The 12,339-nt window shown below is 40.9% G+C and overlaps 1 protein-coding gene across 2 annotated transcripts in view; it reads left to right on the plus strand.

Annotated features, from left to right (window-relative positions):
• Positions 1–1,199: 1,199 nt before the first annotated feature.
• Positions 1,200–12,339, plus strand: part of kcnd2 (potassium voltage-gated channel, Shal-related subfamily, member 2) — a 152,111-nt gene continuing 140,971 nt past the window's right edge. For both annotated transcript variants that reach the window (XM_046874287.1, XM_046874288.1), the window contains exon 1: positions 1,200–3,059. In XM_046874287.1, coding sequence (XP_046730243.1) covers positions 1,948–3,059 — 1,112 coding nt within the window. In that variant the 5' untranslated portion in view covers positions 1,200–1,947. The remainder of the gene's footprint in view (positions 3,060–12,339) is intronic.

Raw genomic sequence — 12,339 nt, forward strand, 5'->3', positions numbered from 1 at the left:
ATTAAGAAAATACCAGTTTTAATGCCGGTCATATCATTTTATTTTGTTGTATTTTTCCACCACACCTTAATGGCTGATCTGTGAAAATATTGTGTGACATTAATCCGGTCTATGGTGCAAAAAAGGTTGGGGACCACTGCTACAAGGTGCTGCTGTTTGTGAGATGATGTGATGCAGTGCCCTATAGGCTACCCTTATTCAGGATAAAATGCAATGCTGTGCCTTATAGGATGCAAGAAAACATGCAAAAAAAAAAAAGTGATGCAGTTACCTACAGACTGGCCTTCTTTTTGAGAAAATGTGAAGCAGTGTGTTGTGAAGTGCAAAAAAATGTGTTAGAAAAAGGGTTAGGGTTAAGGTTAGGGTTAGGTAAAATAGTGCCGTATAGGTATGTGAGAAAACGAGATGCAATGCCCTGTAGATTGCAAGAAACCATTTTTTTAAAATGATGTGCCATATATGGTACTTGTGAGAAAATGAGATGCAGTGCCCTAGAGCCTGCCCTTGGATGTGATAAAATGCAATTCAGTATCCTAAAGGGTACAAGAAACCTGAGAAAATGTGACGCAGTGCCCTACTAAAAAACAGTGATATGAGAAAGTGCCCTAAAGGGGTATCTTTATGAGGAAGGGGAAAAACCCTCTTTAGTAGCAAAAGATGGCAGAATAAAAAAGTTGATGCTTAAGTGGAGGTCCATGTTTTCTTCTTATTTATATTATTATTATTATTATTATTATTATTATTATTATTATTATTATTATTATTATCGTCTCTATTATTATCTATGATCTCCTCTGAGACCTGTCTCCATCTAGCGGTCCTGCGCGATTCAATCATCACTCCACGCCTAAATGTCCGCAAACGCACCGCGCTTTTGGCTCTGGTTTGCGCACGAGCGTGCAGCATCCGCTCCCTGTTCCTCACTTTTTCTTTTTGCATCCATCACTTTACATTGTAGTTTAGGGAATAAACCATCACGTGCTCTTTCCTAATAATGGAAATTCCTTTCTCCTTGGGAATTGATATTGTGTGTTTAAAATTAACGCGCGCGCGCCAGCACAGTTTCTCAACTGCTCCGTTCTCACCGCAGGAGGAAGCCGGTGCGTGGAGCACGTGACTCTTCCGGAGCCGCGGATCAGCCTCTCTCTCTCTCTCTCTCTCTCTCTCTCTCTCTCTCTCTCTCCAGCAGAGTCTCCAGCTTCACTCTGATCATTTGTTGCTGCTCAGCTATAAACCCTGTCCTTTTTTTTTTCATTCTTTTTCCCCACTCATCTTGTTCGGGTTTGAAATATAGTTTTCGGCATCCTCCGACGGTCTGAGAGAGAACGAAATAGAAATGCAGTGGTGACAAACGCGGAAAAGCAAAATGCATTATTTTTTTGCATGAACACACTTTCATATCAGGGTGGTCTCCGGCTTATGGACCACTGGCACACTGCGTTCTGGCACCGCGGAGTGCAACAGCATGCACGCGCTTGGCTGACCGCATCTAAACCGTTACCCGAGACCGACTGTTGAACTTGTTGCTGCACAGCACACAAGACTATTTGGGATACTTATTTCTGCATTTTTTTTTTCACTTCCAGGAAAAAAGCAGAGTCAATCAAGGAGTACAGTTCATGTCGAGTGCACGCGCGATTTTCTCTTTTGTGCACGAGCGTATTGGAGGTAAGACCCCATCGTGTCGCCAAACACAGCAGATAAAGTGCAAATGCAAATTTGGTGCACTGCTTACTGAAAAGTAAAAGGATTTCGCTTTACGCACACGCACACACACACAAGCACACGCGCGCGCGCTCGCGCACCTCTCAGGCTTTTTTGCGCGTTTTGGACCGGACGGCTTGTATTTTGCGTCTTATCCACGGATGTCCGTTTACTCAGTCGTGGATCTTTAAGCAGGAAAACGGAGCATCGAGTCAGCCTTTAACTAGAGCGTGTGAAGTCAGCATGGCGGCTGGAGTTGCAGCCTGGTTACCGTTCGCGCGTGCTGCGGCTATAGGATGGATGCCGGTCGCGAGCGCGCCAATGCCCGCTCCGCCGCGGGACAAGAGGCGCGCGCAGGACGGTCTCATCATCCTGAACGTGAGCGGCTCGAAGTTTCAGACGTGGCGCAACACGCTGGAGCGCTACCCGGACACGCTCCTGGGCAGCACAGAGCGCGACTTCTTTTACCACGAGGAGACCAACGAATACTTCTTCGACCGCGACCCGGACATCTTCCGCCACATTTTAAATTTCTACCGCACCGGGAAGCTGCACTACCCGCGCCACGAGTGCATCTCTGCGTACGACGAGGAGCTCGCGTTCTTCGGGATCATCCCCGAGATCATCGGAGATTGCTGCTATGAAGAGTATAAAGACCGGCGGAGGGAGAACGCCGAGCGGATCCAAGACGACCAGGACACGGAGAACAGCGCGGACCTTCCGCCTCCCGACATGACGTTCCGCGAGTCTATGTGGCGCGCGTTTGAGAACCCGCACACCAGCACCATGGCTTTGGTGTTCTACTACGTGACGGGCTTCTTCATTGCGGTGTCGGTCATGGCCAACGTGGTGGAGACGGTGCCGTGCGGCTCGATGGCCAACCGCGCCAAGGAGTTGTCCTGCGGCGAGCGTTACGCGCTCGCCTTCTTCTGCCTGGACACGGCCTGCGTTATGATCTTCACTGTCGAGTACCTGTTGCGCCTGATCGCCGCACCGAGCAGGTACAAATTCGTCAAAAGCGTGATGAGCATAATCGACGTGGTGGCCATTATGCCTTACTACATCGGCCTGGTCATGACGGACAACGAGGACGTGAGCGGCGCCTTCGTGACCCTCAGGGTCTTCCGAGTGTTTCGGATTTTCAAGTTCTCGCGCCATTCGGCCGGCCTGCGCATTTTGGGCTACACGCTGAAAAGCTGCGCCTCCGAGCTGGGATTCCTCCTGTTCTCCCTCACCATGGCCATCATTATCTTCGCCACAGTCATGTTCTACGCGGAAAAAGGCTCCACCGCGAGCAAGTTTACCAGCATCCCAGCGGCCTTCTGGTACACCATCGTCACCATGACCACTCTAGGGTAAGCAGCTGCTTTGATAACTGTGTGTGTGTGTGTGTGTGTGTGTGTGTGTGTGTGTGTGTGTGTGTGTGAGAGAGATTGTGCATGCACATGCACATTAATCTGTTCTTTTTTTCAGGTTAACACTATATGTGACGTTTGAAACCCCTTTTTCAAATGTTGTCTACATTTTCCCGTGTCATCAAACTGGTTCAAAGTGGCCAAACTGGGAGAAAAACGAGATACTGTAAATATCTAAATGGTCTAAGAGAAACTCAGCAATAGGACAAAACTTACAACACTCTGCCTTTCTCTGTGCGTCTTTTACGCACCGGATCTCGAGTGCGCTGAAAGCACACAGAAACGCTCGCCTTTGTATCACCTTGTATCTTGTGGCAGATTGTGCCAGAGCTTCATCACTAATCATCTCAAAGCCGAGATGCAGCTGTAAGAAGGCAGGTGGTTATTTCAGAAAGAAACCCGCATGTTGGATGTGTATGGTTTGCTCGGCGCGTCGGTGCGCTCTCCGTGGTGCTGAAATTGTTTGCAGCACCATCTTTCACTTCTGAAACGCTTTACCTCGCATTGCCCAGCGGCTTTACTACTTTAACTCCCAACCCTGGAGATTTCCACACCTCTACGCAGGCGTTGAGGTCCTCCAGGGCAAAATCTTCAAACCGTGCGCTACGACACTTTGATCAGCGCGCTTTGCAAGCGCAGTGCGGCTGCTGTCATAACACGAACAGCAAATGACAGTGCACCTGCATGGGCTAAAATGACAGACTACTCATCATGGGTCAGCAGGCTGTAATTCTTATTTAAAGCCTTTGAATGTTAAGCGCTCAGAAATGTGTGTGCTTGTGCTGATGACTTTTTCCTTTACCTATTATCTTTCTGTCTTCCTGTCTTTCTAACAATTATTTCATCTGGCTGCTTTTACTATTGTCCCTGGGTTCTGTTTTAAATTTCATATAAATGATGTTAGACAGCATTGCCTTTTCATTGCTCCAGAGTATCGGGTTTGAACCTGCATTCAGGTTACTGAGGAGCTTCAGGTGGGTTTCCTCTGGGTTGTCTGGTTTCCTTCATCCTTCCAGAAACATATAGGGAATGCTCAATTGGCATTAGATGTAAGATGGCATGTATGTGTTTGTGTGTAGCATGTCTAGTAATAGACAAACATTCCATCCAGTGTGTATTCAGCTTTCACCTTGTGTCCAGTGTTACCGAGATTGGTATCAGATTCCCCACAACCCTGACCAAGATAAAGATCTTACAGAAAATAAGCAATTAAATTAAGGTGTGTAAAGTGAGGTCGCCTCTGCTGCCTTCATGGTGTCCTTTACCTTATGTTCCTGGGTTACCTAAAAGAACGGTTTTAGAATCTGTTGTGATCATTTTTAGGATAAGCAGAATAGCAAATGGATGGATGGATGGATGGATGGATGGGTGGGTGGATGGGTGGATGGATGGATGGATGGATGGATGGATGGATGGATAGATAGATAGATAGATAGATAGATAGATAGATAGATAGATAGATAGATAGATAGATAGATAGATAGATAGATAGATAGATAATGTTTCTTCTTGAAAAACATAAATATTACAGAATGTTTTGTGGACATTGATTGTCATAATCAATGTCCACAAAAGAAATCCGTAACATTAATGTTTTTCAAAAAGAAACGTAACCCTAAGACATCTGCATTAAATAAATGGCCATCTGTTCCAGTTCACACAATGCTCACACAATAAGCAGTGTGTGTATACTGTATATTAGCCATACATATAGCAGTAAATATAGCATAATGTGGCAGCAGACACTACAGGCCCACAGCATATTTAGGTTCCCCATCATGGCGTAATGAGTATTATTAACAAACAAGCACTCTCTTCTCCATCTGCAGCCTGCACATCATTACATCACTAGATCTGATCAAATAAGGAAATGGTAGCGTGCTCGTGGTGGAATTTAAGGCAGAAATTGGGCATCTAGCAGAGCTGGATATGTTCAGTGACAGCTGTAAGGTGCGAGGCTCAAAACTATACCTATCAATACCTTAAAAATAAAATGCACATGTAGGAAGCTGCATTCATAATGCCTATTTAAAAAATAATATTTTCCATCTGTAACACTTTACAGACTTTTCTATGAATACTAATCATGGCAAATAGGAAAACTTCAAACCTTTCATTTGGCACTTTGTTTAATTTGTACTTTAATTAGATAATGTGTGCATAGTCAATGTTCTTTTTCATTTTAATTTCCTCTCCAAAGATTTTTTTTTGGGGGGGTGAAGGACAATCTAGTAAATAATCCATCTTGTTCATGATGATTACGCCTCAGGTATGTTTCACATGCTTACGATGTCATGCTAGCTGTTGGAAGAGAATTGATCTATAAAGACCCATGCCGATAAACTGACACTGATTTCACAACTGATTTCATGGCAAACAGCATCAGCGTTGCATTAATGATAGGCTGACAAGCTTGATATGGATACGTTTAAAATAATGACCGAACTTTGTTGGAGAACGTTGGAACTGTGTGAACGATCAAAGAGGATGAGCGCATTCCATTGTGCGCAGGGAAAGCACTTTTCTGTCTGTCACATGATATCAGGATGATATCAGTAAAGGAAAAGCAATTATAGTCCCAGACTCAGCAGTGAGTAAATGGCAGGAGCCAGTGTGTGTGTGTATGTGTGTGTTTGTATGTGTGTTTGTGCAAGTGTGTAGGTCTTCATCACATGGGAGGGGGAAGTGACTCACAAGGGCTGGCTGCTAATGAACCGTGTCTTCCAAACAGCCACACAGCTGCAAGACCTCGGTGCTGCAGCCCCTCCTTTCATCTGCCTTTCACCCCGGCCTGATCACAATGCACCATTACTTCGTTCAGACCTCCTTTCCTTTACTAACTCAGTGCTATTGGTGGGGGCTGTGAAAGGATGAGGAAGCAGACACTGCATGAAGGCACTAAACTTCTAAATAAGGAGTTTTCTAATATTTTACAGCTAAAAATGGCATTAACTGTAAAAAATATTTTTAAATAAATAAAAGACACTGATTAACCTTTATAAGAACAGAAAATGTATGTTTAAATATTGAACTTATTGAAGTTAATAGTGTAACAATAATAATGTCTATTTATGAGTGCCATAGAGCCTTTTCCCCCCTAAAATGCCACCTATTTCTATGAGATGTCTTAGGATGTGGTAGCAGTTAATAATGCCTTTTTCTTGAACTAGGAGATTCAAACCTGTTTGACAATGAACTGAAATGCTGACTGCACCCCAGGCCTCTTCACACACCTTAATTGACTAACACTATGTGTGGCACTACACTCCAAAATCTGGTGGAACCTCTTCCCAGAAGAGTGGAGGTTATTATAACAGCAAAGGACTGGGATGTTAAAAAAAGCATGTACAAATTTTATGTTGAGGTGTCCACAGATTTTATCCATCTAATGTACTTGCTCATGTATTATTATGCTATTAGAAATAACCCATTGCTCAACCCTGATAATTTGACTATAAATTAATTTATAGATATTAGGTTGTAGTTCTCATTATAATATTTTAACTTGCTGTCACTCATTAAAACCATAGAACTCATAAATAAAATAGATAGATAGATCTATTTTAACATTTTTTTTCATTTGGCAGCTTTTACTATTGTCCCTTGGTTCTGTTTTCAATTTCATATAAATGATGTTAGACAGCATTGCCTTTTCATTGCTCCAAAGTTTGAACCTGCATTCAGGTTACTGAGGAGCTTCAGGTGGGTTTCCTCTGGGTTGTCTGGTTTCCTCCATCCTTCCAGAAACATATAGGGAATGCTCAATTGGCATTAGATGTAAGATGGCATGTATGTGTTTGTGTGTAGAATGTGTAGTAATAGACAAACATTCCATCCAGTGTGTATTCAGCTTTCACCTTGTGTCAAGTGTTACCGAGATTGGTATCAGATTCCCCACAACCCTGACCAAGATAAAGATCTTACAGAAGATAAGCAATTAAATTAAGGTGTGTAAAGTGAGGTTGCCCCTGCCTTCATGGTGTCCTTTACCTTATGTTCCTGGGTTACCTAAAAGAACGGTTTTAGAATCTGTTGTGATCATTTTTAGGATAAGCAGAATAGCAAATGGATGGATGGATAGATGGATGGTTGGATGGATGGATGGATGGATGGATGGATGGATCGATAGATAGATAGATAGATAGATAGATAGATAGATAGATAGATAGATAGATAGATAGATAGATAGAGGTTCAATACACTGAGCAGGTTTATTTCTTTATTATCAGTGGCTCGTGATGGAAATAAACTTGATAGCTTTATAGCATTTTTCCATAAGGCCAGAATTCACACCAGCGACGCAACAGCTTGCTCTGTATCAGAACTTGTGTTATATCTTATTCTTGGCAGCAATCCACTTCATCTCTTTAGTTAATACGGCATGACACTGTTTCTTCGACTGTTGCTCCCAGACCTCTTAGAAGATCAGAGTGTTTGAAAAGCGTAGCATCTTTAAAAGGCAATAGAGCAGCCCATCAACACTCCTTGTCCAAACGTTAATCCATTACACTTTCACACGTTTCTGAGCTCCACATTCTAAACCCTCACCCGCTTCAGAAACACCTCTGAAAGTAGAGAAGGACTGCCATTACTAATAATTGCCATTATTAAGTGCTTTTGCTCACTTGGAGATCTCAGACGCAGAAAAATATAACAGGTTCTTTTTATTCATTGAATCGTTTACTGCTGTTTCGAGTGCAAACACAAGCGCTGATCAAATATAAAAGACAAGCCGAGTCACCAGAATCGTTTTTCACTTCTTTTACATGGAATTGTGAAGTGTGAATTCATACACCTTGAACCTGTTCTCAGAAACAGAAAGCATTAAGCGGAAATTTAAATGGACACAAAGCACAAGTTTGTTCATAAAATAAGAACTGTAATTGTAGGCAAATTGCTGTGATATATAAGGGAAAAAGATGCTTCAGGACTTGCAGTTATAAGAAAATAATCAAATCCCATAATTGCTTATTGTCCTGTATTTGTATTCCCACTTGTATTTTATTCCCTCCTTATGTAACCTACATTTGCACCCTGGTGAATCGAATTACAGGGTGAAAAATGTGTCTTGACTGCTCCTTTACCCGAAGAAAACAAACATTAGCTTATTTGTAATGTTGTGTTCAAGCTGTGAGACATAATACACCTGAACTGTGTTCTCGGCACGCTGCTCTGTTGATCAGAGATACAGAGCACTACTGCTCTTTTGTATAAGATGTTACCCAGATGTTAGCATAGCGCTACAGATTTTCTCACTCTTATAGCTGGTCTTTATGGTGATCAGCCCTATAGATAATGCCTCTACCTTCACGCTATCTAGATCACACCTTTGCCTGGTAGTGACACATCTAACAGATAGCTAGGACAATGCTTCGATTCTCTTCTTTCTGCTGTAGAAACAAGACAGCTAGGACAGAGTTTTGGGAAAATGTGACCAAGGTCTTTTTTTTTTTCTTTTGGATGCTAATGAAAGTGATGTTCCAGGCTCCGTGTTTCATTAATGGCATGTTTTACAAAGATCCAGTAATACTGACCTTAGTGATCAGTGTTTTTTGTACATATGTTTTAACTGAATGAGTCGTTTTTGTTCGACATCCGGCCTCAACATGTGACTGATTTGAAAGCTGTGAAAGAGAATTTCATTTTAACATCAGCTGAAAAACATGCCTCTTAGCAAACAAGACCAAACCAGAGAGTCTGAATAAACTAAAGGAATAACGTCTGTGAACGATTTGAACAAACTCATAATTGTTGGTCATGAACAAAATGAACAAACATGCTAATCATTCAGCGTTGAAGTGAGTCTTACTCGTTTATTGAGAGAAGAAGGGGCAGGACAATGCTATAAAGGTAATAATTGATGACCTTACACAATAAACACGGTGCTGCCTGGAATTAACCCCCCCCCAAACTTAGCAGTTGACAAAATACACTATATGTAGTACTGAGACACTTGAATTTTCTAGTCATTTGTGGTTCTTCCCCAAATTGTTACCACAAAGTTAGAAGCAAACAATTGTATAGGATGTTTTTGGATGCGGTAGCAATCGTTTTGCCTTCAATTGAACTATTAGACCTAAATCTGTTCTAGCATGACAGTGTATCTTTGCACAAAGCCAGCTCCATGAAGATATGGTTTACATGGGTTGGAGTGGAAGATCTTGAGTGGCCTTCTATAGAGCTTGGACTTCAGCTATACTGAACACTTTTGGGATGATTCGGAATGCTGACTGCACCCCAGGCTCCTCACCTACATTAATACCTGACTTTATTAACACCATTGTTGCTGAATGAGCACAACATACCAAAATCTAATGAAAAATATTAAAGCAGCAAATGGGGACTAAATGTTGAATAGGATGTTCATATGAATCTCATGTTCAGGCGTCCACAAACTATTGTCTATATAGTGTATGTGAAATAATATATCTGTCATTGTCATTTAATGTGAAAAATCCATGCCACGGTACAGCTGTAAAAAATCACAAACTGGTAAAAAGAGCTTTTTGAATCCTGTCTTCAGCTGTTTTAGTCCATCTGTCTCAAGTTTTGATAAGCAAGATGCTTTTCTGCTCACCATGGTTGTAAAGAGATGCTATTGGGATTATCGTACTAGATTTGCCTTCCTATCAGATCAAAGTTATCAGAAAATGTTCTTATGCCCTAACAGCAACATTTTGTTTCTGCTTGTAGAACTGCTGCTCTGTGTTTTTTTTCTTTTTTGCAAATTCAAGATTTCAGTAAAACATTTCTTTGAGAGAAAATCCAAGTAGAAAAGTAGGTTTTAAAATACTCACACTGTCTGGCAACAAAAACTACACCAAGGACAATTGGATTGTTCCCCAAGCTGATGATTGTGTAAAAATATACTGAAGTTTCCCACCTATTTGTGTATGATTTTATCTATTACAGTGCTGCTAAATAATGTTTTTTTCTGCAGTGTTCAGTGTTTACTGAGTCGTTTTTGTTTACTGTAATGTCTTTTTCCTGTATTTATTGAGTTTGTATTGTCTGTCACTGTTATTATATATTTTCCTGAATGATTTTTTACTTATCGACTATGACACCATGATTCTGGGAAATTACATTGCCTTTAAAAGATCAAATCTATACATAAAATGACGAATACACTACCTGAACTACCCCATTAATTTCAGTCTCACCCCAAGCCTGGGTTTCAACCTCACTACAAAAAGTCTTTAAATGGAGCAAATAAGCCATCATGTGCATGTCCTGTGTTGGTCTGAACACCTATTTCCTAACGGAGTCATTTCTAATCAGCTCGATTAAATCAGCAGTGCCTTAATTGACTTATTCAGTGTCAAACGCCTCAATTATGTAAGCAGCTGTCACACTAAAATTCACGCAGTCCATATCAGGATGATAATAAGAGAAAGTAGAAGAAAGTGAGAAATGCATTAAGTGCGCATGAACTGTGTGTTAAATTAAATGTCACCTGCATTCGTCTTACATTTATACATCACTCAGGAAGCAACCGTACACGCTTGATATTGTCTCTGTGTCTTTCGCTTTCACGCATTACCTGCTTCTGTCCAATGGGCTTTTACAGTCATTCTGCTGCAGGGTTCATAAAGTGACATAATGAAGGTAGATTAGAGAGAGAAAGTAAAGAGAAAGCGTGTGACAGAGTAAACGTGAGTTCATCGCATCTTTATTAACTTTCACTGGGTCAGAACAGGTCAGCCGGCTCATAAAGCATTTCATAATATTCTATAGCAGCGGCACTGACAGTTTTTTTTTCGCCTGCAAGATTTATATTAATGTATTCCCTCTAATAAGATAAGTTTCTATAGTAACTACAAGTTCACACTGTGATCCGTTTTAAAACGTTTGCGGTAGTTGGTTTGGTGAAATTGAAGAAAAAAGAATCTTCAATTTTTTTTTTAAAGGAGTCTTGGAGTCATGTATGTAAAGCTTTAACTTTCCGATAATGGAAAGTGTTTAGAGCAGATGGCTTTGCAGTTCTTATTAACTTGACACAAGTCTGGTGAAGAAAGCAGAGTTTATAGTGGTTTTAATAAAGTGATAACAAAGAGACAGATTGTTTCACAGATGTTCAACAGCAATAGACATCATTATATAATAAATTAATAATTAATACATCTTGTTATGTACATAAGTAGCATTACATTTTCCGCTCACTTGAACTAGAAGACCCAAAAATGTTCCAGTGTAACAATACCCCTGTGCACAAAGCCAGCTCCATGAAGATATGGTTTACATAAGTTATATTGAAAGATCTTAAATGGCCTGCTATAGAGCTCTGACCTCAACCATATAAAACACAATTACGACTGAGACTGCACCCCAAGCCTTTACTATTTAAAATACCGTAATTTCCGGACTATAAGCCGCACCCACTGAATTTGATAAGGATTTTAATTTTGAACATAAATAAGCCGCACCTGTCTAAAAGACACAGGTGTAGATTGAAACTAATGAACTTTACACAGGCTTTAACGAAAGACAGTGTCTGTCACACGGTGTAACGGGTGAAATATGTTGCGCTTCCTTTAAGAGCAGAGCGGTATTTTGGGAATAGCCTGGCGCCGCATTTTTCCGCTATTTACTGCATGTGTGCAAGATGAGGAATATGTCCTTATTATTTTCTGATGCTCATTTCTACGTTTCTTTGACTAACCCATAACACTGTTGCTAAGAAAAATAAAAAAGCACGAGTTTCCGTTCGGACATTTCATTGGTCTAATGTTATGGGGTTCAGTTTTTTGGCTTGAAGTTTGTGAAACCAGGAAAAACCCAGGAAAAAAATCATAAATAAGCCGCTTCGTTGTTTAAGCTGTGGGGTTCAAAACTTGGGAAAAAAGTAGAGGCTTATAGTCCAAAAATACGGTAGCAAAATTTTCAATTACACTCCAAAATCTTGTGGAACACCTCCTCAGAAAATTGAAGCACATATGAATTATCAGATGTCCACAAATTTCTGTCCATATAGTGTATATAGGAAAAAAATCATATATTCAAAACTATATTTAATTCTTCTTTCCCTCAAAACAAGGTCCCCTGTCATTTTTGCATACACATCATTAATACAAATGAAACTCTAGAGAATGATAAAGAATGACTGTAATAGCAGAGAGGTGTCTTGGTTATTTCTTGGTTCCATCAGCAGTATCATGATGGGTCAGTGGTGAGATCGCTGGAGTTGTGTTACAGTTAGGGCACAAGGTGCAATGTGAAA

This window comes from Silurus meridionalis, chromosome 18 (genome assembly GCF_014805685.1).
Source record: "Silurus meridionalis isolate SWU-2019-XX chromosome 18, ASM1480568v1, whole genome shotgun sequence".
NCBI lineage: Eukaryota > Metazoa > Chordata > Actinopteri > Siluriformes > Siluridae > Silurus > Silurus meridionalis.